At 37.9% G+C, this 23,733-nt stretch overlaps 1 protein-coding gene across 1 annotated transcript in view; it reads left to right on the top strand.

Moving 5' to 3' along the window:
* CDKAL1 (CDK5 regulatory subunit associated protein 1 like 1) overlaps positions 1-23,733 on the top strand; it is a 603,322-nt gene that overhangs the window by 364,353 nt on the left and 215,236 nt on the right. The window contains exon 12 of the mRNA XM_060190801.1: positions 16,249-16,394. Coding sequence (XP_060046784.1) covers positions 16,249-16,394 — 146 coding nt within the window. The remainder of the gene's footprint in view (positions 1-16,248; positions 16,395-23,733) is intronic.

Below are 23,733 nucleotides of genomic sequence, written 5' to 3'. Positions count from 1 at the left end.
AATGTAAGGAATCACTTACTTCACTTATACCCTCCTCCCAACACCTCAGAATGAACTATTTCTTGTACTGTGTTTTTCTGCCCCAGCATTCACACTTTCAGATACTTTTCCTGTTGTAATTATACATTTTAAAAATGAAATTAAGAGGGAGTCGGGTGATAGTGCTGCAAATTAAGTGCACGTGGCGCAAAGCGCAAAGACTTGCCCCCTGGCTCCCCACCTGCAGGGGAGTCACTTCCCAAACAGTGAAGCAGGTCTGCAGGTGTCTCTCTTTCTGTCCCCTTCTGTCTTCCCCTCCTCTGTCCGTTTCTGTCTGTCCTATCCAGCAACAACAACATCAATAACAACAACAATAAAAAACAAGGGCAACAAAAAGAAAAATAAATAAAAATTTTAAAAATTTTTAAAAATGAAGTTTACAGAAAATTCTGTCACAGAGATCTCTCTTTTGCTTAAGGATTGATTGTTCTAAAGACTAAATCTTCTTTTTCCTCTCCATTAGACCAGGAGCAAGAGATATTGGGCATCATTTTGGTCACTAGCTGATCTCAGACATACCTCTGACAGTCATTCCCAGCCACTCTAGGCTTTGGATCCTCTGTATGCTTTTAGTGAGATTTTATGAGTACAAACTGCTATTCTTTTGTTTATACTCAGTTTTTCAGAGGAAGACAGTTAGTTTTTTTTATAACCTCCCTTTTCAAAGTCCTTATAATTTCTCAGGAAATTTTACAAAAGAAAGGTGTAATAAAATAGTAATAACAACAACAACAACAAAAACCTACTGGTCCAGGAGATGGTACAGGGATAAAGCATTGGACTCTCAAGCATGAGGTCCTGAGTTTGATCTCTGGTGATACATGTACCAGAGTGATGTCTGGTTCTTTCTCTCTCTCCTCCTGTTTTTCTTATTAATAAATAAATAAATCATATTAAAGATAATAGCCTACGTGTTTCTATTTCCCTTACCATCAGGCTTGCCCTTCACTTCTGTTCATCTCTTTGGTTTCTAGTTTCTTTTCCTACTTGCAACTACGTGATCATTGAGTTACTACTATTATAGTCTTATAAATCACTATGTAATCAGTATGAGAGGGGAAAAATAGATTGAATGTCTTGTGATGTTTAATGCATAGACTTCAGTTCTTTAAACATTTAAAGTTTCAAATTAGTTAACTGATTTAATTTCAACACTGGACTTAAATTATTACTGCTTTTCTAACAACAAATTTTTTGAAATATTAAATCATCTACAATCTGGGATCAGGGAGACCAGAAGCAACTGGTCTTGTCAGTATATACTATATAGTTATTTGTAAGTAACATTAAGTGACATAAATCATGGTAAGGTCTTGTATGGAACCTCTGGAGCTTTCCTCATTTTCCTTCATGCTTCGCTTGACCCACACCATTTGGTACATCTGATGATCTCAACCAAATCAATGTAACCAGTGTTACCTCAACATGTTTCACTTCACACTATGTCTTCAATTACTGCATGAATGTTAGTATGATATAGCTTATGGGGTTCTGGTTTCATGTTTGTTTGTTTTTATCAGAGCACTGCTCAGCTCTGGTTTATGGTGGTGTGGGGGATTGAATCTGGACTTAGAAGCCTCAGACATGAGAATCTCTTTGCATAACTATTATTCTATCCACACATCTTTAGTCTCATATCTTAAACAAGGATTCTTGATTTTGAAATTCAGAAGTCCATAAGAACTGCACTGTAAGTGTTGATTTATGTTAACAGTTTTTTTTTGTTTTGTTTTGTTTTACTTTGTTCTGAATGTGTTACAAATTCATCTGGGAACACTGATCATATTTTCACATTTCTCTACATTTTGATGTTCTAGATCTCATCTGGGGCATATTAGAGTAACTTGGTAGAATAATTAATGCTTGTAGAAAACTTAGAACAGTACTCAACATATAGAGGTTTCTTTTTTTTTTTTTTCGCCTCTCATATTAATTAAATAGTGGTTTATATGTTTACACTTTAATAGGATTGTACATAAACACCACTCCCACCACGAAAAGACTGTGTCCCATCCCCACCACCCACCCCCACCCCCCCGCCCCCTGCCGTGCCGGGAAGACCAATGGCCACCCTCCCCTTCACCACAGGGTTGTTTTACATTGGTGCCCTGCTCTTGATTTAATCAGATCCTGCTTTTAGTTTCCCTTTCTATTCTTCTTTCTCAACTTCTATTGATGAGTGGGGACATCCCATACTCATCTTTATCTTTCTGACTTAGCTGACTTAACATAATTCCTTCTAGCTCTGTCCAAGATGGGTCAGATAAGGTGAGCTCATTGTTCTTAATAGCTGCATAGTATTCCATTGTGTATATGTACCACATATAGAGGTTTCTATATAGTTGTGAAATATTTTTATTTTATGGGGATTTTGTAATTTTTCCTTTTAACAATGAATGAAATGTGAATGTATACGACATGTTCTATGCTTCCCGCACAAGATATATTTTGGATTAGATGTTTAGAATGTTTATGTTTACTCTCAGCACAGCTCTTGATTATGCAAGCTGAAGTCTAGTCATAGGGAAAGAAAAAGTTGTCCAATGGGAAAGTGAAACTGGACTCCTGAGGAAATAGGAGATTTTCCCAAATGGGTAGTAGGGTATGTGGCTAGTTGCTATGAACAGATACAGGTATGCCAGTGTGCTCCTGCTTCTTGCTTTTATGCAGTAATTTATCTTTTGCCCAACAGAGCGTCTGTGGTAGTCATTTGTGTGGATAGGTGTACTGGTAGTTGGTTTCTGTCCTATTGCTGTGAAGTGTTGCATTGTGTGAAAATGGTTTGTTCACCCAACCTCCTATTGAGCATTAGGATGACTTCCAGATATAACTTTTGATGAATAAAGCTTCTGTGACATCTTTATATGAGTTTTTCACTAGACATATACACCAATTTCTCTTGGGTTTATGCCTAGTAACAGAAATTCTGGGTCATAGCAGCAGCATGTACTTGGTTTTAATAAAAGTGACAGTCATATGTAAGAGTTGCCACTCTATTTTTAAACATAAATGGGAAATAGTTCTTCAGCTTATGTTCCACTGTAATATTCCCTCTGAAAGGGTCAGTGTTGGGGATTACTTATGAGCCCCCTTTTTCCAATGGCTAGTTTATATAATATCTGTTAAAGAGAATAAAAACTTTAGAACATAGAACAATATTTGTGTTAGTTATAATTGTATAATAACAGATTGGTCATCTGAGCCACAAATTCTGTTAGGATGCATTTTGATATAATGTAATAAAACCTATAGTAAGTAGAAAGCCTGTAAGAGTTGATTTTAGTAAGACACTGCTCTGAAAATATGTATAATTTGGCTTTAATCCTAATACTAGCACTACAGTAACTTTGTGATCTTAGGTAAGCTGTTAAATCTTCAGATTTCTATCTGGAATGGTAGTGGTGAGGTGGATTTAGTATATGTGTTCTCTTAGGTTTCTCCTAGTTTCTTCATTCTATGATGTTTAGTAAGTGACTTACAGTTAATTCCTTTTATATCATTATAGTGTAGGCTCAGAGACATGGAAATGAGTCTGAATTTTTAGACAAGATCAGGCATGTTCAAGGTAGTATAGCTACAGACATGTCTGATTTTTTTTTAAACTACTGAGATAGTATAGAATTTACTAAACCAAAAATGTATGCTCTTAAAAAAAAAAAAAAACACTTTGCTGGCAAATTCTTTGGTTTATAATGTATCACAGATGTGGCTGTTCAACTGCTACGTAATCAAGAGTCCTACAGGACATTCCACATATATTGTTGCAAAAGTTCAACTTTAGCCTGAGTTTTGTAAAGTCAACGGGAAGCAGATTCAGCAAGTCTGTGGTTCTTCAGATCCTGCACTGATTCAGAAATTCACATGTGGCTAGTATTTTTCTTACAGTTATTAGTAGGTACCATGGTATAGGAAAAAGGGCAATCAGCTGTTTCTGTTATGATTAAAGGTAGATGTTTCTTTTCACGGTTTCACCATTTCATAATTTGATTCCTTTATTACACCCAGATGGGACCAAAAGAGACCTTATATTGTACTTTTTTCTTTTGGTAGAAATATATAATTATACCTAGTAATACAAAATAGTTTCTGAAAATATAAACAGGAAACAATTAGATACACAGATATTATAAAATTGAGCTGCATTTGAAACTACCAGATTTTCATACTATCTTTGGAACACCAAAGTTAGTAGTAGTAGTATTATGGAATGATGAAATGTATCTTTTCTGAGCTATCTAATATATGACTTTATCTTGTATTTTTGTGTTGAGTAAAAAAAAAAGCAACAAAAACTTGGCCACAAATTTTATTGATTATTGCTTTAGAAATGTATGTAGTAAAATGAATAGTGAATGTGGAATAATTTTTTAAGCAATGCATTACTCTTGTGTATTTTTTTTTAAATGCCTATTTTGGACAGAAAAGTGAAGATTTTTCTGGTTGTGAACAGATGACTGTAGTAAAAACCTGTCCCCTTCCACTGATTTTCCTTGTTATGTGACCTCCTTGTACCTTATTTTTCTTAAAACTATTTTATGACTGGCAAGCTAGCTCACCTGGAAGGGTGCTGACTTGTCATGTGTATGTGTGTGACTCAGATTAAAGCCTAGTCCTCACCACACTGGGGGAAAGCTCTGGTGCTGTGGTGTCTCAGCAACAACAAAAATATTTAGCCTTAGGCTTTTATGATTTAGGGGTCCTTTTAGTTTTTTTTTTAATGTTATGAGTGATTTAACAGTGTTTTGCAAAATTAAAATTATAAGCTGTCAAGAGTATATTTACAGTTATGCATGGTGCATGTAAATAATCCACACACTGTACCAAAGTTCATTTCCTTCCCACCACCCCTACCATGCCACATACACCTTCTCGGTTCTCACAAAGTTCAAGAGACACTTTGCTAGTTCATTTATTGAGTCTTCTGTGTTCCACATATAACTAGTTTTTAAATTTTAAAATGATGACATTATTTTGATCATCTTAATTAAATTAATGTCTCTTATATAACATTAATCAATAAAATAATCCTGTATAAAAAGTATGAGTATATAAGATCTCCTAGTTTGTTTAGTGGTAGAATTTGACTGCCTGAGAATTTAAGATAATTATCCCTAGCACCGAGGATATAAACAGATGGAGCTGAATGGGTTGGGGTATCAGTGCAAAGATCCCTAGAAATATAGAATAAAATATTGGACTAGGTAGGTAACTCAGTCATATGAAACTGACTTATGAAACATATGACTCATGAAACATATTTAACTTCATTAAACTGAAAAAGAATATACACAAATTTATAATGATTTATGCTTTAAAAATATGATTTTTAAAAAATCATATGTATACTTTTTTCTGAAAAGGGTATAAAGTCTTATAAAAGTCTATTAGTTCCTTCAAATGAACAATTCTGGGTTTTTTGTTTGTTTGTTTGTTTTGTTTGTCTCCAGGGTTATTGCTGGGGCTTGGTACCTGAACTATGAATCCAATGCTCCTGGAGGCTTATTTTCCCCCCTTTTATTGACCTTATGTTTTATCGTTGTTATGGTTATTATTGCTGTTGTTGTTGGATAGGACAGAGAGAAATCAAGAGAGGAGGAGAGGACAGGGGGGAGAGAAAGACACCTGCAGACCTGCTTCACCACCTGTGAAGCGACCTCCCTGCAGGTGTGGTGTCGTTAAGGTTCGTGTCATTAAGGTTCGGGGCTCCAGCAGGCCGGGCTAGCTTTGTGGCGGTGAACAGAGACTCGAGGAAACACGGCTGGGCCGGGAAGCTGTATTTCTTTATTCACGAACAACGATTCATAAACTAATCCAAACGAATCACCACACAGATCTCTCCTGCATCCTTCTCCTCCAGCGGTTCCACCAGAACTCTGGAACTGCGTAGCATAGGGGGCGAGGAGAAAGAGAGGCGCGAAACTAGCAAGGGCCAAACCAATTCTCCCAGAGGTGGGGGGAAGGAGACTAAACCAATATGAAACATACCAACAATTCCCCCTTTTCTTTTTAACTAAATGACCACAGTATCAGGGATGTGGGGTGAACAGAAGCCTATATCTTACAGGCATTTTCAAAAAAGAAACTGGCACAAACATGGAGGAACATATAAGACAAGAACCAGTGTGCTGCCAAGGGAAGGCCTGAGGGGGCCATTTTTTGCCTCTGGGGGGGCATTACTTGCCTGGAGGGTGAGGCCTAGAGTCTCAAGGCAGCTGGCTGCAGTCAGTCTTTGAGAAACCCAGCAGCATAAAGGGAAGCTGCAAAGTGTCCAAGAGGTGTACGAGTGGGTCCAATAGAAGTGCCAGTCCAAAGCAGATGTCCACTGAAGAATTGTCAGGGGGTGGAATGTTGTATGAGGAAGGTCAGCTGCTGGAATTCTGCTTTTCTGTAGAGAACTTGACAGCTGCAATTTACTTACTATGAAACAAAACTTGTAGCAGGTTAGAAGTTTATCACAATTGATAACTCTGTTACAATCATTAGCATAACCATAGCACAATCTAACGTTTTTAATTGAGAAGGAATTTGAGAGTTTTACATATCAATAGCGTCTTTTTAACCTTTTGTTACACCCATTCAAGATGGAGACACACCCTAGGTGTGCGCAGGTTTTTTTTTTTTTTAGACTAACTTAGTTAAAATATATTGATTTTTAACTAATTTTTAACTCAGACTTTAAATGTAAGTTAATTTTACCTTTATGAGAACTATGATGGAAACCTTTTTCATGTAACTTTGTCTGGTAAGAATATAGCCTTAAAGTTATATTTTTAACCTTAAAGTTAATGTTTACCAAACTTTAAACACACACGTAAACATGGTCTTTAATACACAAGGAGAGAAACCTTTGTTATGAAGACGTGCCGTTTTAAGCACGAATTTAGATCTATACTGTCTTAGTTGTTGGGGGGGGTCACCATCCGGAGGTGGCCTCCCGCGCAGCTCCACTTCTAGGAATTGTTGGTTGCGATCTTTGGATGAATCTCTGCGTATTCTAGCTCGTCTGCCTTCAGACCCAAGTTGAGGATCTCGGCTAGGGGGCCCAGTTTTGGCAGGGAGCCCGCGGTCTCCAGGTGGTCCGGGATCTGTCCAGACTTCATAGCAGGAGGGCGGGCGGGCCTGCCTTGCAGAAGGCGCGGGCCGAGGTGCCCCGGGGTAGCAGCCATGATAGGCCTTGCCCGCCATGTCTGCTGCCCTGCTCCCGGCGGCCGAGCAGCATGGATGGAGCCCGCGCCCAATGCCCTGCGCCACGCGGTGGAAAGCCAGCTCATGCGGGCTGGCGTTGGACTCCTGTGGGCTGGCATTGGGCAGAAACCACAGAGTGGTCCAGAGATAGATGTTCCAGAAACAGCAAAACAGTCTCGTGAAGAAAGGGCAGAGGCCTTTGGAGATCTCTTCACAAGCAGAAGAGAAGGCCATAGTGCATAGGTAGCCAGATTGTCACTTATCTGGGGGATGGGCAGGTCACGTCCCACGTTGTAGGTGCCATATGTTGTTAGAGTCCAAACCAATATGAAACATACCAACAGTGTGGAGCTGGGGGCTCAAACTGGGATCCTTATGCCAGTCCTTGTGCTTGGCGCCATGTGCGCTTAACCTGCTGTGCTACCACCCGACCCCACAATTCTGTTTTTTTAAATGATTTCTGGAAATGAGGTCTGGAGAAATAGCTTACTTGGATAGTGTGCTCTTTTGCCATGTCAGGGCCCAGATGTAAGCATGGACCCCATCTCATTGAAGGAAACATAGGTGCTATAGCCTTTTTCATTTTTTTACTCTCTCTTTGCCTCACTGCCTCTATCACTCAATCTAATCCATATATTTATTTATTTCTGGGCCAGGCTGTGGTGTACATGGTTAAGTGCTCACAGTACAATGCACAAGGACCCAGGTAAAAGCCCTCGGTCCCCAACTGCAGGGGAAGCTTCATACAGCGCTGCAGGTGCCTCTCTGTCTCTCCCTCTCTATCTCTCTGTCTCGATCCAATAATAAATAATATTAAAACAGTTACAGCAGAGAATATTATAATTGACTTTTTTGATGGAGTAAAGAAAGAACCATTAATTAGTCTTCCATTATATTTTTTATTTCTAATTGTATTTTTAGGGACATAACGGGCAATATTGAACCTAAAAGTCAGATCTGATATGACAGGTGACTGGATTATTTTATAAAATATACAGGCATTTATCTCAAGATATTGAGGGGTTTTGTGTCTGAGCTGTTAGGTTTTTTTTTTTTCTTCTGCAGAAGGTTTATTTATCTTCAAAATTGTATCTTAAGTATATACATTCACCTCAAAACTCAAGAGTGGCTTACAACAACAAAAATGCATTTTTTTTTGCTCATGCTACATATCTATTGTGGGTTGGCTCAAGCTCTATTCAAACTGTCTCCATTTCAAAACAAAAGAGATGTCAAGAGTCACTAATCATTGCAAGTTGTACAGCTCCTCCTGACTTCAAGTAGACAGAAATTATAGGACTCCACTAGGAATTGAAACTAGAATACTTGACCATCCTTACTATAGTCTACTACAAAAAGCAATATTGCTTATATCAAAGAGTGAGTTAGCAAGTGAAGTACACTCAGCAGAGTGCCTGACACTAGTGAGTGCTCTGTCATTAATGGAAAAAAACTATTTACATGTTTATAAAATGCTGAAAAGGGTTTCTTTTTTATTTTATTTATTATTTATTTAAATTTTTTATTTAAGAAAGGATTAATGAACAAAAACATAAGGTAGGAGGGGTACAACTCCACACAATTCCCACCACCCAATCTCCATAACCCACCCCCTCCCATGATAGCTTTCCCATTCTCTAGCCCTCTGGGAGCATGGACCCAGGGTCGTTGAGGGTTGCAGAAGGTAGAAGGTCTGGCTTCTGTAATTGCTTCCCCGCTGAACATGGGCATTGACTGGTCGGTCCATACCCCCAGTCTGCCTCTCTCTTTCCCTAGTAAGGTGTGTCTCTGGGGAAGCTGAGCTCCAGGACACATTGGTGGGGTCTTCAATCCAGAGAAGCCTGGCCGGCATCCTGGTGGCATCTGGAACCTGGTGATTGAAAAGAGAGTTAACATACGAAGCCAAACAATTTGTTGAGCAATCATGGATCCCAAGCTTGGAATAGTGGAGAGGAAGTGTTAGGGAGGTACTCACTGCAAACTCTAGTGTACTACTGCTTTCAGGTATATATTTTGCAGTAGTTTACGGATACGTGTGCACATAAGCTCTCTCTCACAGAAACTGGTGTATATCTAGGTTATGGGACTTTGTTAGAAAGTATTTTTTATTTTTTCTTCTTTTGTTGCCCTGATTGTTTAATAGTTGTTGTAGTTATTATTATTGTTTTTTAAAATTTATTTCTTTATTGGGGAATTAATGTTTTACATTCAACAGTAAATACAATAGTTTGTTCATGCATAACATTCCCCAGTTTCCCATTTAACAATACAACCCCCACTATGTCATTTATCATCCTTCATGGACCTGTATTCTCCCCACCCACCCAACCCAGAGTCTTTTACTTTGGTGCGATATGCCAATTCCATTTCAGGTTCTACTTGTGTTTTCATTTCTGATCTTGTTTTTCAACTTCTGCCTGAGAGTGAGATCATCCCATATTCATCCTTCTGTTTCTGACTTATTTCACATAACATGAATTTTTCAAGGTCCATCCAAGATCAGCTGAAAATGGTGAAGTCACCATTTTTTACAGCTGAGTAGTATTCCATTGTGTATATATACCACAACTTGCTCAGCCACTCATCTGTTGTTGGACACCTGATTTGCTTCCAGGTTTTTGCTATTACAGATTGTGCTGCCAAGAACATATGTGTACACAGATCTTTTTGGATGGATGTGTTGGGTTCCTCTCCCCAGGAGAGGAATTGCAGGGTCATAGGGTAGGTCTATTTCTAGCCTTCTGAGAGTTCTCCAGACTGTTCTCCACAGAGGTTGGACCAATTGACATTCCCACCAGCAGTGTCGGAGGAGGGTTCCTTTGACCCCACACCCTCTCCAGCATTTGCTGCTGTTACCTTTTCTGATGTATGACATTCTCACAGGAGTGAAGTGGTATCTCATTGTTGTCTTTATTTGCATTTCTCTGACAATCAGAGACTTGGAGCATTTTTTCATGTGTTTCTCAACCTTTTAGATCTCTTCTGTGGTGAATATTCTGTCCAAGTCCTCCCCCCATTTTTGGATGGGGTTATTTGTTGTCTTGTTGAGTCTGGCAAGCTCTTTATATATGTTGGTTTTTAAACTCTTGTCTGATGTATGGCATGTAAAGATCTTCTCCCATTCTGTGAGGGGTCTCTTGGTTTGGGTAGTGGTTTCTTTTACTGTGAAGAAGCTTTTTAATTTGATGTAGTCCCATAGGTTTATACTTGCCTTAGTCTTCTTTGTAATTGGATTCGTTTCATTGAAGATGTCTTTAAAATTTATGCGGAAAAGAGTTCTGCCAATATTTTCTTCTAAGTATCTGATAGTTTGTGGTCTAACATCCAAGTCCTTGATCTACTTGGAATTTACTTTTGTATTTGGTGAAATACAGTGATTCAGTTTCGTTCTTCTGCATGTTTCAACCCATTGTTTCCAACACCATTTGTTGAAGAGACTCTGCTTTCCCCATTGAATAGTCTGGGCCCCTTTGTCAAAGATTAGATGTCCATAGGTGTGGGGCCTCATTTCTGGGCTCTCAATTCTATTCCACTGGTCAGTGTGTCTATCCATGTTCCAGTACCAAGCAGTTTTGATGACAATCGCCCTATAATACAGTTTGAAATCTGGGAGTGTGATGCCTCCGGTTCTGTTCTTTTTTATTATTGTTTTTATTGCTGTCATTGTTATTGGATAGGACAGAAAGAAATGTAGAGAGATGGGGAAGACAGAGAGGGGGAGAGAGAGATAGACACCTGCAGACCTGCTTCACCGCTTGTGAAGTGACTCCCCTGCAGGTGGGGAGCCGGGTGCTCGATCCTTATGCTGGTTCTTGCACTTTGCACCACGTGCACATAACCCACTGCACTACTGCCCAACTCCCTGAAAAGGGTTTCTTATTTGCATTTGCAATCCCAGAAATACAAATTGATATTCAGTAAATCCTTAGTCACATCTCTTAGCACTCCAAAGTATTGCTTTTTTTTTCCCAGATGACCCTCTGATCGTGTTGTGTGTGTGTGTGTGTGTGTGTGTGTGTGTGTGTGTTTATGTGTGTTTATTTAGTTTTGCTAAAGTATTGCTCCGCTCTGGATTAAGTATTGTCAGGGTTGAACCTGGAACTCTGGGATCTCAGGTACTGTCACTCTAGTCATAAGCAGTTCTAACTAGAACATTTTAACCACTAGAGCCTCCTTTCTATTCCTTATACTGTTATACAAATATTTTTTCATATTATATTTATTTCTTTATTTTGGGTGAAGACAAAAAAATTAAGGATAAGGTGGTGGTGCACATGGTTGAGCGCACATGTTACATTGTGCAGGGACCCAGGTTTGAGACCCCAGTCTCTACCTGCAGGGGGAAAGCTTTGCCAGTGGTGAAGTAGAGTCTTAAAGATATCTCTCTGTCTCACTCCTTCTCTATCACGCCCTTTCCTCTTCATTTATGGCTGTCTCTATCCAATAAAGACAGAGAGGGAAGGAAAGAAGGAGGGAGGGGGAAAGAGAGAGAGAGAGAGAAGAAGGGAGGGAGAGGGAGAGAGAGAGGGAGGGAGAGGGAGGGAAAGGGAGAGAGGGAGGGAAGGGGAGAGGGAGAGGGGAGAGGGAGAGAGAAATTGAGGAGAAGGCGCTAGAGAGGAGCAAAGAAACACACCTGTAGAATGTTTTACTACTTGTGAAGTTTCATCCCTGCAAATGGGGACTGGGGCCTTGTAGTCAGTCCTTATGCACTGCAACGTGTGTACTTAAACAGGTGTGTCACCTCCTGTTTATAGTTAAAACTTATGCTTAGAGCAAAAGTTGTTTAATATTAGTTTCACTGTGTATATTCAGCCATAATTAAGTTTGAATTCTAAGTTAGATCCTTAGTGTTAGTCTTTCCACTGAATTCCTTTAATTATTTATATTATGTTGTAGAGAAGTCAATATGGTGGTCTTGGCTGACTGAACAATCTAATTTGACTACACTTTCTCCATTAAAATGATTGACCTTGGATTTGTCTTTATAGTGTTTAGTACTGTAAAAATCTTAAAATCTAATGCAAATAAATACAACAGTGAGATATCACTTCATTCCAGTGAGAACATCGTACATCAGAAAAGGTAGCAGTAACAAATGCTGGAGAGGTTGTGGGGACAAAGGAACCCTCCTGCACTGCTGATGGGAATGTACATTAGTCCAGTTCCTCTGGAGAGCACTGTGGAGAACTCTCAGAAGGCTAGAAGTGGACCTACCCTATGACCCTGCAATTCTTCTAATGGGAATAAGGAACCAAACATGCCCATCCAAAAAGTTCTCTGTGTTTCTATATATATTTTTTAAATTTTTTATTTATAAAAAGGAAACATTGACTAAACCATAGGATAAGAGTGGGGTACAACTTCACATAATTCCCACCACCAGAACGCTGTATCCCATCCCTTCCCCTGATAGCTTTCCTATTCTTTAACCCTCTGGGAGGGTGGACCCAAGGTCATTGTGGGATGCAGAAGGTGGAAGGTCTGGCTTCTATAATTGCTTCCCCACTGAACATGGGTGTTGACAGTTGATCCATACTCCCAGCCTGTCTCTCTCTTTCCCTAGTGGGGAAGGGCTCTGGGGAAGCAGAGCTCCAGGACACATTGGTGGGGTTGTCTGTCCAGGGAAGTCTGGTCGGCATCATGCTAGCATCTGGAACCTGGTGGCTGAAAAGAGAGTTAACATACAAAGTTAACATACAAAGCCAAACAAATTGTTGACCAATCATGGACCTAAGGGCTGGAATAGTGCAGATGAAGAATTGGGGGGGGGGGTCCTCCATTTTATAGATAGCTAGTAGACATTTTAGTTAAATTCCAAAGGGCCTGTGGCTATACTAGTTTTTGGGTTTTTTTTTTTTTTTTCTTTTTCTTTTTTCCCCTGAGCCTGAAATCTGATATGCTGATGGATCCAAGTTGTTGTCTGGGAGATGATGTCATGGGTGGAAAAAGAACCAGAAAGCTGGATCAGGGAAGAGAGTAGCTCCCTAATATGGGAAAGGGGTATAAATATTGTTAACTATAAACCCCATTGATTTAATGTGATCTGGATACTACTCAGCTGATAAAAATGAAGAAGTTGTCTTTTTTTCATCCTCTTGGACGAAACTTGAGGACATCATGTTGAGTGGGTAATCCAAAAGAAAAAGATAAATATTAAATGAACTCACTTATTAGCAGCACTTAACAAAGTAGGAAATGGGGCGGGGCACAAAGTTAAACATGGACTGAACCTGTTGTGTTGCACCAAAGCAAAGGACTCTGGGGAGGGAGAAGGAGCGGGGAGAGGAAGAAGACTTTGGAGGCCTGGAACATAATGAAATTGTATACATATATCAATGACTGCACTGCAAAGTATTAACCACCTCAATAAAAAAAACAATTTAAAGAAATGTGTGCTTATTCACCTGTGTCAGCCAAATTTAACTGCTACTAATTGAAAATTTGTTTTCCGATCAAATAGAAATTGTATCTTAAAGCTCTTTCTTTATATGATTGTGCATTATTAACCTATATACACACTCAGATGTCTACTGGTATGCTTTACACAGTATTAGCCACTATTGACCTCTGAATAGAGAAGTAAAACATATCCTTCCTCTTGTAGTGCTTGCATCTTGAAAATTGATTGTCAGAGTGCAAAGAGAACCAAAGACAAGTTACCAAGGAGTTATAGAAGTATTCTCTTAGTAGAGGATACTTCAGTGTAAGTTGAACCATGAAAATTAAGAGAATTTTGAAAGGTGCTGAAATCAAAGGTTAACCTTTGCCAACAGTGTCTCTGTGAGCTACGTTAATTTATCAGTACAGTAAGTCATGATCCCTTTTGGTAGGAGAAGCAAACTTTAAGTGTCAAATTTATTTTTGTTTTCTATTATAAAGTTGTAGAGTATGTAATATGAAGCTGAAGGTATTTACTAGAGGGACTTCTCATTTTTGAGAACTAAAAGGGAAGAAACCACCAAATTTGGCCCACTTGTTTACTATTAGCATTTTAATTGATAAATGGTCATAGTGTAGCAGGGTAGTATTTCATCTAGTGTGGTAACCTGTTTGTTCATTGTAGACCACCCCTACTGTTTCCAACTTAAACTGTACAACCCTTCGTGCCTTGAGGTCATGTTTGCTGCAGCCTTTTTCAGATTTATTTTAGTTTAGTTTAGTTTAATTTACCAGAGCCATGCTCAGCTCTGGCTTATGATGATGCTGGGGATTGAACCTAGGGCCTCAGAGATTCAGGCGTGAAAGTCTTTTTGTATAACCAGTATGCTATCTCCTCAGCCCTATTTTATGCAAATCAATAAAGGTATCTCTCTTTTACTTAATAGTTCAGTTATAGAAAAGATGTTTTCTTTAGTGGCAGATTCCCAGTGGTCTGCATGGAAATGTGTTATCATGAGCTTTAAATACTGTCTAAAGAGAAAGGTACTAGTTATTCCATATATTGAGTGCTTACACATCAGCACATAATAAATTGTTTTATTTTTGTAGTAGCCAATTGCTCCATGAGGAGGGTGTTATTTCTCACCTGTTTTGTTGATGAGAATATGAAAACAGATTTTATTGAAGATATGACTTTTTTATTCTTGAGATTTAATTTTGATCAGGTTTAATTGATGCATAGTCTTATGTCAGTTAAACTGTGCAATGTGTTAGTTTGATGGATTTGTGTCTTATCATTGCCACGGTTTAACTTCTCTAGCATTCTGTGTCCACTTTACTAATTTTTAAATTAGTAAAATTTAACTAGTAAAATTAAAATTAGTAAATTTTAATTTCCTCCTTTTAAAATGTTTAATACTTTGATGGTGGCTAAATTATTTACACTCAAGAAGGTGGATAGCCATTGAAGGCATTATAATAAATTATTCAGAAAAAGACAAATGTTTTAAGATGTAATTTTTTTTAAACCATAGATTGTATGTTGAAAAGTTATCTACAGTTGAGTATTGCCCCTGTAGAAAGCACAGATTTTATACAAGTGTGTTTCTTATACTGATTGGTACTGTTTCTTTGGACTATGTCTCTTTCTCCCGCCCCCCCCCCCCCCAACCTCCATTGATAAGCCAGTAGCATTCAGTGCCAAAGGGCTAAAGAAAGCAGTATGGTTTTTTTTTTTTTTTCTTTTTTTTTTTGCTGGCATAAATGATCAGATTACTATAGCCTTTCCTTCCATCATTTTTTCCCCTAACTTTGTATTTTAGGAGGAATTTTACACACTGGCATTCCTAATTTATTTCATTCCTGTTTGCTCTCTTTACAAAAATAAATTCTTCTAGTTCTTTCTTTATTTTTGCCTGAATTCTACATTTTAGAGCTAGATATCAATAAATGGCAAGCAATGAACAGACTGAATCACTGTCTGATATTGTACTCTTGCATAGTAGATACTTTGAAAAGATGTCTTCACTAGATAACTGAGTAATGAGGCATTTAGTAATGAAAATATGTTGTTCACTTGTACTAACTCTGGAAACTTAATGATACAGGATTATAGACCCACTCCTGTTTGCCTTGCACGTGGCTATTTCTTCTGATAATGTAACAAGGCAAAAGAAAATTTCTTCAATGACTGGTGAAATACTTATTTCACTTGGGTAGTGTGCTGCTTTGCCATGTGCATGACCCAGGTTCAAGCTCCATCCCCATTACAATGAAGGAAGCTTTGGCGCTTTGGTGCTGTAGTCTCTCTCTGCCTCTATTGAAAAAACAAAAACAAGCTTTTTGAATTGAGGTCAAATAGGTGTTTCTTTAGAAGTAGTCATTTTTTTTCACTCTTTAGACATATGAGACATAAAAGAGAAACAGTGAACAAACCAAGAATGCTTGTGTAAAATCCCCCCCAAATAATATTGTTTCCAAATGTGCTCCTATCTATTGCCAATTGACATTCACTCTAAGAGCGTAGGTGGTAGGTATCTTTTCAGTTATGCTTATTTGCTTGTATTTATTTGTGTGCCATCTAAGGGAAACCACTCTCTTAAGTTGTTAAAATGATTAATGTTTTCTTCATATACTTTTTTAAAGGAAATGGCAAAAATCCTTAATCACCCCAGAGTCTACGCTTTTCTACACATACCAGTCCAGTCTGCCTCTGACACTGTACTCATGGAAATGAAAAGGGAATACTGTGTGGCTGACTTCAAAAGAGTGGTGGATTTTCTGAAAGAGAAGTAAGTCTGTTAGTACTTAAGAAAATAACCATTTCTTTTTTTTTTTTTTTCTTTCAAAAGCATGTGGCAAAAATGCACTTATGTAGCCACAATTAAAGGTATCAGAGAGAAGGCGAGATTTTTTTTCTCCCCAAAGCTTTCAAAGCCTTTAAGTTTCCTTAGGCACCCTTGATGTGGTTTTCTTTCTTTTTCTTTTTTTTTTTTTCTTTCCCCTCCTCAGTTCATAGCCACCTTCCATCTGTTCATGACATATCATTAATTTGTGTAAGATTGCTAGTCTTTCTAAGGTAATGTACATTGTGATAATTTTTATACCTGACCTAGTAGATGAAAACGGCTTTAACTTTGCTCTACTTAAATCTCCTTTAATGTGGCTTTTGAAGTTGTGAGCTGGTTTTGACATGGAGAGAGGCCAAGTCATCTCACTCCATAATAGACAATTTTCTACTAAGTAACATTTCTGAATAGTATCTGGAACGTTTCTGCTTTTACATACTTATCTGTGTAGTGTGCTTGAAGAATTATGATGTGGAATGAGGTTTTAGGATTCTGTTTTTTAAAGTTCAAATTGTTATTGACCAAAATTAAGGCATATTTACACAATCTCAGTCATGAATGGTAATTTTCTTTCCACAGAAAACACTTGCAGCCCATAATTATGTTCTTCAAAATCCTACTTCTCATTATTACCAAACATTGAATGCCTTCTGTGATTATACAATGCAGGAAATAGGAGTGCTAGCCAAGGTCATCCAGAGCCTTCTAAAGTCTAGGGCATTGTTAACCCCTCTGGGGATTTCATTTATCTTGGCATATTTGTGGCCTGGGTTTTCCTATTTCCTGTAGCTTTTTCCCCCTCATTTTTTTCTGTTACTTTTGTTAATTAAGACACAACTTATTTTCATCTTTCTATTTATAATTATGTACATTGTACCATGTCAAAGTACTGCATGGATATGATTACTTTATACAAATTGCAGGCAATTATTTTTTCCACCTTCAGTTAGTTACTTACCCTGAATACATGTAAGTTTTTAAAATCTTTTTCTTTTTCAGTTTACTTTCTTCTTCTTTCCTTTGTGTGTCTTTCTATTTTTTTCTTCACCTCAAGGCTCCTCTTGATTAATCAAACCACCAGATATAAAGACACTTACTGTGTATTCAAACATATACAGGTAATTGAATATTCAAATAAACAAACAGAAGGGATGTTTACTCCAGAATTGTATAATTATAATCGTTTACTATATACAGCTTTCAAACAACAGATCTCTACCATCTCTAATACTTTCAGATCTTGAACAGAACTAAGGTTAAATATTTTAAAGATTCAAGTTAATGGAAAAAGATGTTTATGTTTGATATGCTGTTCACTTGTGGCTGTCCCTTGCATTTATCCTCGGTTATTATAGGTAAATATACCTTATGCGAGATAATCCTTTGGGGCACATTGGCCCTGTTGAATGGAATGTTCTCAAAAATGGCATATAAATTATTATACCCATGAAATGTCTTGCTACTTGTTTACTAGAACCATAGTCATTAATGTGCACAATTCATACCTGTTGCACAAGGCTTTTCCATGTGTAGACATGCATCTTGTTGTACAGAACAGACCAGACCACGTTCCAAATAGTTTGTTGCATTACTGTAATTCAAAGAGGTTAAGGAATCAACACCTTTCCTTACCTCTACATGGGGGAATGCTGACTCAGTGTTTAGAGAACTACTGTGGCTACTTAATGGGGCAACATTCTACAAGTTCTAGCCTTTCATGTTGTTCCAAAGGTGAATTCATTAAGTCTGTTGTGTCTTGAACAGCTCAACATCATCAGTGAGCTGTACAGAGTTCAAAATATGATGATATCAAAGTGTTAGAAAATAGTCTCTTGAGTCGGCTGGTGGCTCACTTGGTGGAGCATACATTACCATGAGCAAGAACCCATATTGAAGTCCCTGTCCCCACCTGCAGATGGGGCAACCATCACAAGCAATGGAGCAGTATTGTAGTTTGTCCTTCCCTCCCTCTGTTACTCTCTATCTCTCCCTGCCTCACCTCTATTTAAAGGGGGGGGGGGCAGTAGTGCAGCAAAAGTGACGCAAAGCACAAGGACTGGTGTGAGGATCCCAGTTCGAGCCCCCAGCTCTCCACCTGCAGGGAAGTTGCTTCACAAGAGGTGAAATAGGTCTGCAGGTCTCTCTTTCTCTCCCCTCTGTCTTCCCCTCCTCTCTCCATTTCTGTCCTCTCCAACAATGACAACATCAATAACAACAACAATAATAACTATAACAATAAAAAAACAAGGGCAAGAAAAGGGAATAAGTAAATAAATATTTTTTTAAAAAAAGCTTCAGAAATGCCTTAGAAGATTCAAGACCAACAGAGTGAAAAACAAAAATCAAAGTAAACCAATGGGACTATATCAAACTGAGAAGCTTCTGCATACCAAAAGGAACTATCCCCAAAACGGAAAGACACCATGCTGAAAGTGAGAGATCTTTATATGCATACATCAGATAAAGGGCTAATAACCAAAATATACAAAGAACTCACTAAACTCAGCAACATTATTATGTATTAAACTCGACTTGTTAAAAGTTGTCCATTCTGCTTATGAATTAAGCTGCTTTGCTTTCATATACTGTCTCAGTTTTCTTTTGTGTTGTGTACAATTAAAGCATTGAAAATTAAACACAACCAAACAACCACAGCAACAACAACAACAAAAAAACAGCTTTCTCAAAAGTTGGGGAGGTGTCTTATCAAAAGAGTGCAGAATTTGTATGCCTGAGGTCCCAGGCTTATTTCCTTAGTGCCACATACATCAAAGTGATCTTCTGACCTCTCCTTTCTTTCTCTTGCATAAAAATTAATAGATCTTGGGGCTGGGCAGTGGTGCACCTGGTAAAGTGTCCCCAACCCCCAAATTGTGGGGAGAAATCTGCTCCAGTAGTGAAGCAGAGCTGCAGGTGTCTTTCTCTCTCTCTCTCTCTCAGTATCTCTTTGTCCTTATCCAAAACAATAAGTAAATAATAAATATACCATATTTAAAAAAATAAGTAAGTCTAAAAGTGTTGCCTTATCAGAACTTGGACTAGATTTGATGTCTTGCACCAAAGTAAAGGACCCTGGGACAGGAGGAAGTGTTCAGGTCCTGAAACATGTTGGCAAAGGAGGACCTAGGTGGAGGCTTAGAGTGTTACATATGTACCAACTATTGTATTATTATTATTGTTATTATTATTATTATTTACTGTTGAATGTAAACCATTAATTCCCCCCCCCCAAAGGAAAAAAAAAAAGAAAAGAAGAAATCCAGGCCAACCAGGACTTGAGGAAGGATGTCTTTAAAAAAAAAAAAGTTGTGCCATATATATATATCACAGCATTCTATGGTAGACCTGCATTTCAATCCTATCTTTCTTTGATTGACCCAAAGGCAATAATTAAATAAAAAAATTTTTTTAAAAAAGGAGATAAAATGACTACTAGGAATAGTGAAGTCACAGACCCCCAGTGCTAGCCCTAGAGGAAAGAAGGGTGGGGGAGGGGAGAGAGTAGTTAAAAGCCTTAATGGTTGAGGTTGCCTGAGCAAGTCTTTGGCTGTAGAAGTGGGGGGGGGGGGGGGAGAAAAAAAAGAAGTAGTCTCTTTTTTTTATTGGCCAACCTTAGTATCCTTTTTCTAGATTTTGTGTTACTCTGAGGTATCCATACATCTTTTCTAGAACTGTTCAAATTGACTGAAAGATCTCAGAATCATGTACTATCTATCTAGGAATCTCCAGCACTTCCAACTTTGAAAATGTCAGCAATCCCTAGAAAAGATAGGAGGGGATAGCTAAAGAAGATACCCCATCTCACACTTATCCACCGGCAATATCAATTTCAAATGTTGTGAGTCACCAAATTAGAGTGTGTGTCTGATCAGGATATTTCTTTTAAAAATTGACTTGTATTATGCATACATCTGTCACGGGGAAATGAAAAATTACACCCATGTATCAACAGCCGTCCATTATGCCTAACCCTGCAGTAAAATGATTTATAATAAAAAAAAAATTGACTCTAATTGTATAAATCAGTTTGGGCAGATGCGGCTGTGGTATAAAATTTCACCCTCAGGTTAGAATGAGTGGGATCATCCCATACTCTTCTTTATCTGTCTGACTTAGCTTGCTTAACATAATTCCTTCTAGCTCCATCCAAGATGGGTCAGAGAAAGAAAGTGGGTTCACTGTTCTTAATAGCTGCATAGTGTTTATTCACTTCTTTACTTATTTTATAAGTGTAATCACTTCCAGTTCCATCTGTTTTGTCCCAAAGGACACAAAATCATCTTTTTTATTGAAGAATAGTATTCCATGAAGTATATATCCTATAATTTCTTTAGCCAGTCATCTGTGAATGGACATTTAGTCTGCGTCTACTTTTTGGCTATTGAGAATAATGTAGCTATGAACACAGTGGTGCATATATCCCTTTGAATTAATGATTGAATATACTTTGGATAAATGCCTAAGAGTATTGCTGGGTTGTAAGGTATTTCTATTTTTGTCTATTTAAGGACTCTGTACATTCTTCCAAAGGGGCACCAGTTTGCATTTCTACCAGTAGTGTGGCAAAGTCCCTTCTTCTTCACAACCTCACCAACACCTGTCATTTCCTGTTTTGTTGATGTAGCTCATTCTCACAAGTGTAAGATGGAATCTCAGTGTAGTTTTAATTCACACATCTCTAACAATAAGTGAAATGGAAAATTTCTTTATATGTCTGTGGGCCATGTGTATCTCTTCTTTAGAAAACTGCTCAGTTTTCTGGCCCAGTTTCTTCTTTTTCTTTTTCTTTTATAGAGCTGCCCCAATTATTTACAGGTTTTTGATATCAGTTGCTTGTTGTATGTATAGTATGCAAATATCTTCTCCCATTTACTGGGTTGCTTAGTTTTCCCTGTGTAGTTTGCTTTTAGCATATAGATACTTTTTAGTTTGAAGTAATACTATTTATTTAGTCTGCTTTTCATTTCCCATACCCATGGGGCTGAGTTTCCAAATACATCTTTCATGTGAAGAGCCTGTAATATTTCACCAATGGTATAGGAAGTAGGTGGGGGAGGTTATCTAAGTAGACACTATTTCATTAGGAACTTTATGGTGTCTTTTTCGGTCTTTCTACTTGCTTGCTGCATATACTGACTCACTGCAGACTATTGTGCACTTTTGCTTTAAGGTATATATTTTGCCCTAATTTATGGATACATGTGAACATATGCCCTATATCATGGGACCTGGTCTATATCTAGGTTTTGGGACTTTGTTAGGAAGTGAACCACCTGAAATGGAATTAGAGAATCCTATGAAAGGAAAGGTCACATCTGAGTAATGAGGCTGAATGGTTGACATTTCCACGCTTGATGTCTCTGGACACAGTCTGAAGTGAAGCAATATCATTTGGTGTGAATTGAGAGAAGCATGCAGGAATGTGAGCCCCACCCTAGAGGTTCCAGGACTGGAAGAAATATATGCTCTATAGAAGAAAAGGGAGGTTCCTGTTGTCTTAGGGTTTAAGAAGGCAATAGATAGTTATTGCTGTAATCAAATTCTTTAGCAATTGGGTTAACTTTGAAAATCCCTTTGTTAGGATTTTTTGTACCATACACAACATCACCAAAATTTATGTCCTTTGACATTATTTGAGTATAGCTGTGTCTTACAGAGTAATGCCACCGGTTGCTTCTGTTCTCCCTGGTCTAAGCTTTTAAGAGAAACAGCATTTCAAAGACTCAGCCTATGGCCTGTGCACTAAAAAGTTTGATACAGGGAGTTGTAGTAGTGTAGTAGTGTACATAAACATCATTCCCACCACCGAAAGACTGTGTCCCATCCCATCTCCCCCCCCCCCCACCCCTAAGGGAAGCCGAACATCCACCTTCATCCTCAATTCAGAGATTTTTATTTTGTTGCCGTACTCCAAACTCTGTCAAATCCTGCTTTTAGTTTCCCTTTCTGTTCTTCTTTCTCAACTTCTGTTCATGAGTGGGATCATCCCATACTCATCTTTGTCTTTCTGACTTAGCTCACTTAACATAATTCCTTCTAGCTCCATCCAAGATGGGTCAGACAGAGAAAGTCATTCTTAAAAATCAACCACAATACTCTAGTTGCTTTTATGTTATGTCTAACACTCTTCATGAAATGACTTCACTTTAAAATTGTGTTTACTATTCTCTTCTGTCTGCTTTTTAACATGAGTATGGCCCTTTTTTATTTATTTATTTTTGTAATTTCTTTATTGGGGGATTAATGTATTACATTTGACATTAAATACAATAGTTTGTACTTGCATAACATTTCTCAGTTTTCCACATAACAATACAACCCCCACTAGGTCCTCTGTCATCCTTTTTGGACCTGTACTCTCTCTACCCACCCACCCCAGAGTCTTTTACTTTGGTGCAATACACCACCTTTACATTTTTTATTTTATTTCCTTCAAAACCTTTGAATTATTTTTGTTGTTGTTGTTATTTGTTTGTTTACCAGAGCACTGTTTATGGTGAGGAGTAGAAGTGAAGTTGGGACTTTAGAGCCTCAGGCATGAGAGTCTCTTTGTAAAACTATTATGTTATCTGCTCCCCTCCCCAATTCTTCTTCTTTTTTTTTTCAATGAGCCTTTAATAAACAAGAATCACATTCATTTATTTAGTTTATTTTTTTATTCAGTAAATGTGAGTCTTGAAAATTCATGCTGTGAACTAGAGACCAGGCATTTTCTAATGTTTCCTCAGAAACCCCTATATTTGAAACAACACACAGCATTTAAGAAATCCAAATTTTGAAAGCTTACCTGAAGCTACATGCTTTAAACTACTAATTCAGCAGCATTGTGGTGCCATGTTTTCAAACACTGGAGGTGAAATACTTTTAATTAATTTTCTTTACAGTTGAAATCGGCCTATGTTTTAGCTGGGAGCTGTATAAGTTTATTTATGAGCCAAGTTGAAGCTGATTCATTATTCTCTTCAGTTGTTTGAAAGTTGGCAGCTATTATCATAACAGCAGCTGGATTGAAGATAACCTAGTAGTGTTGGCACATGTTGAGGCATATGGGAATTTATTAGATCATGCAACCTTTGCAAAGAAAAGTGTCTAAAATACTTAATATACTAACTTAAAACAGTTGGTCATGATCAGACAATCATATGACTTAAATGATTCAATTCAATTTATTAATCCATTTGCAAAAATTAACTAGATTTATTGTTTTATTTAACTGGATAAAGTGATTTCTATATAATGGGATTTGGTAAAGACTTGGGAGGAAAATATATACAAGAAAGCC

The sequence above is a fragment of the Erinaceus europaeus genome, chromosome 4 (genome assembly GCF_950295315.1).
Source record: "Erinaceus europaeus chromosome 4, mEriEur2.1, whole genome shotgun sequence".
Lineage (NCBI taxonomy): Eukaryota > Metazoa > Chordata > Mammalia > Eulipotyphla > Erinaceidae > Erinaceus > Erinaceus europaeus.
The sequence above is the reverse complement of the archived record's forward strand: the minus strand, read 5'-3'. Positions and strand labels throughout refer to the sequence as shown.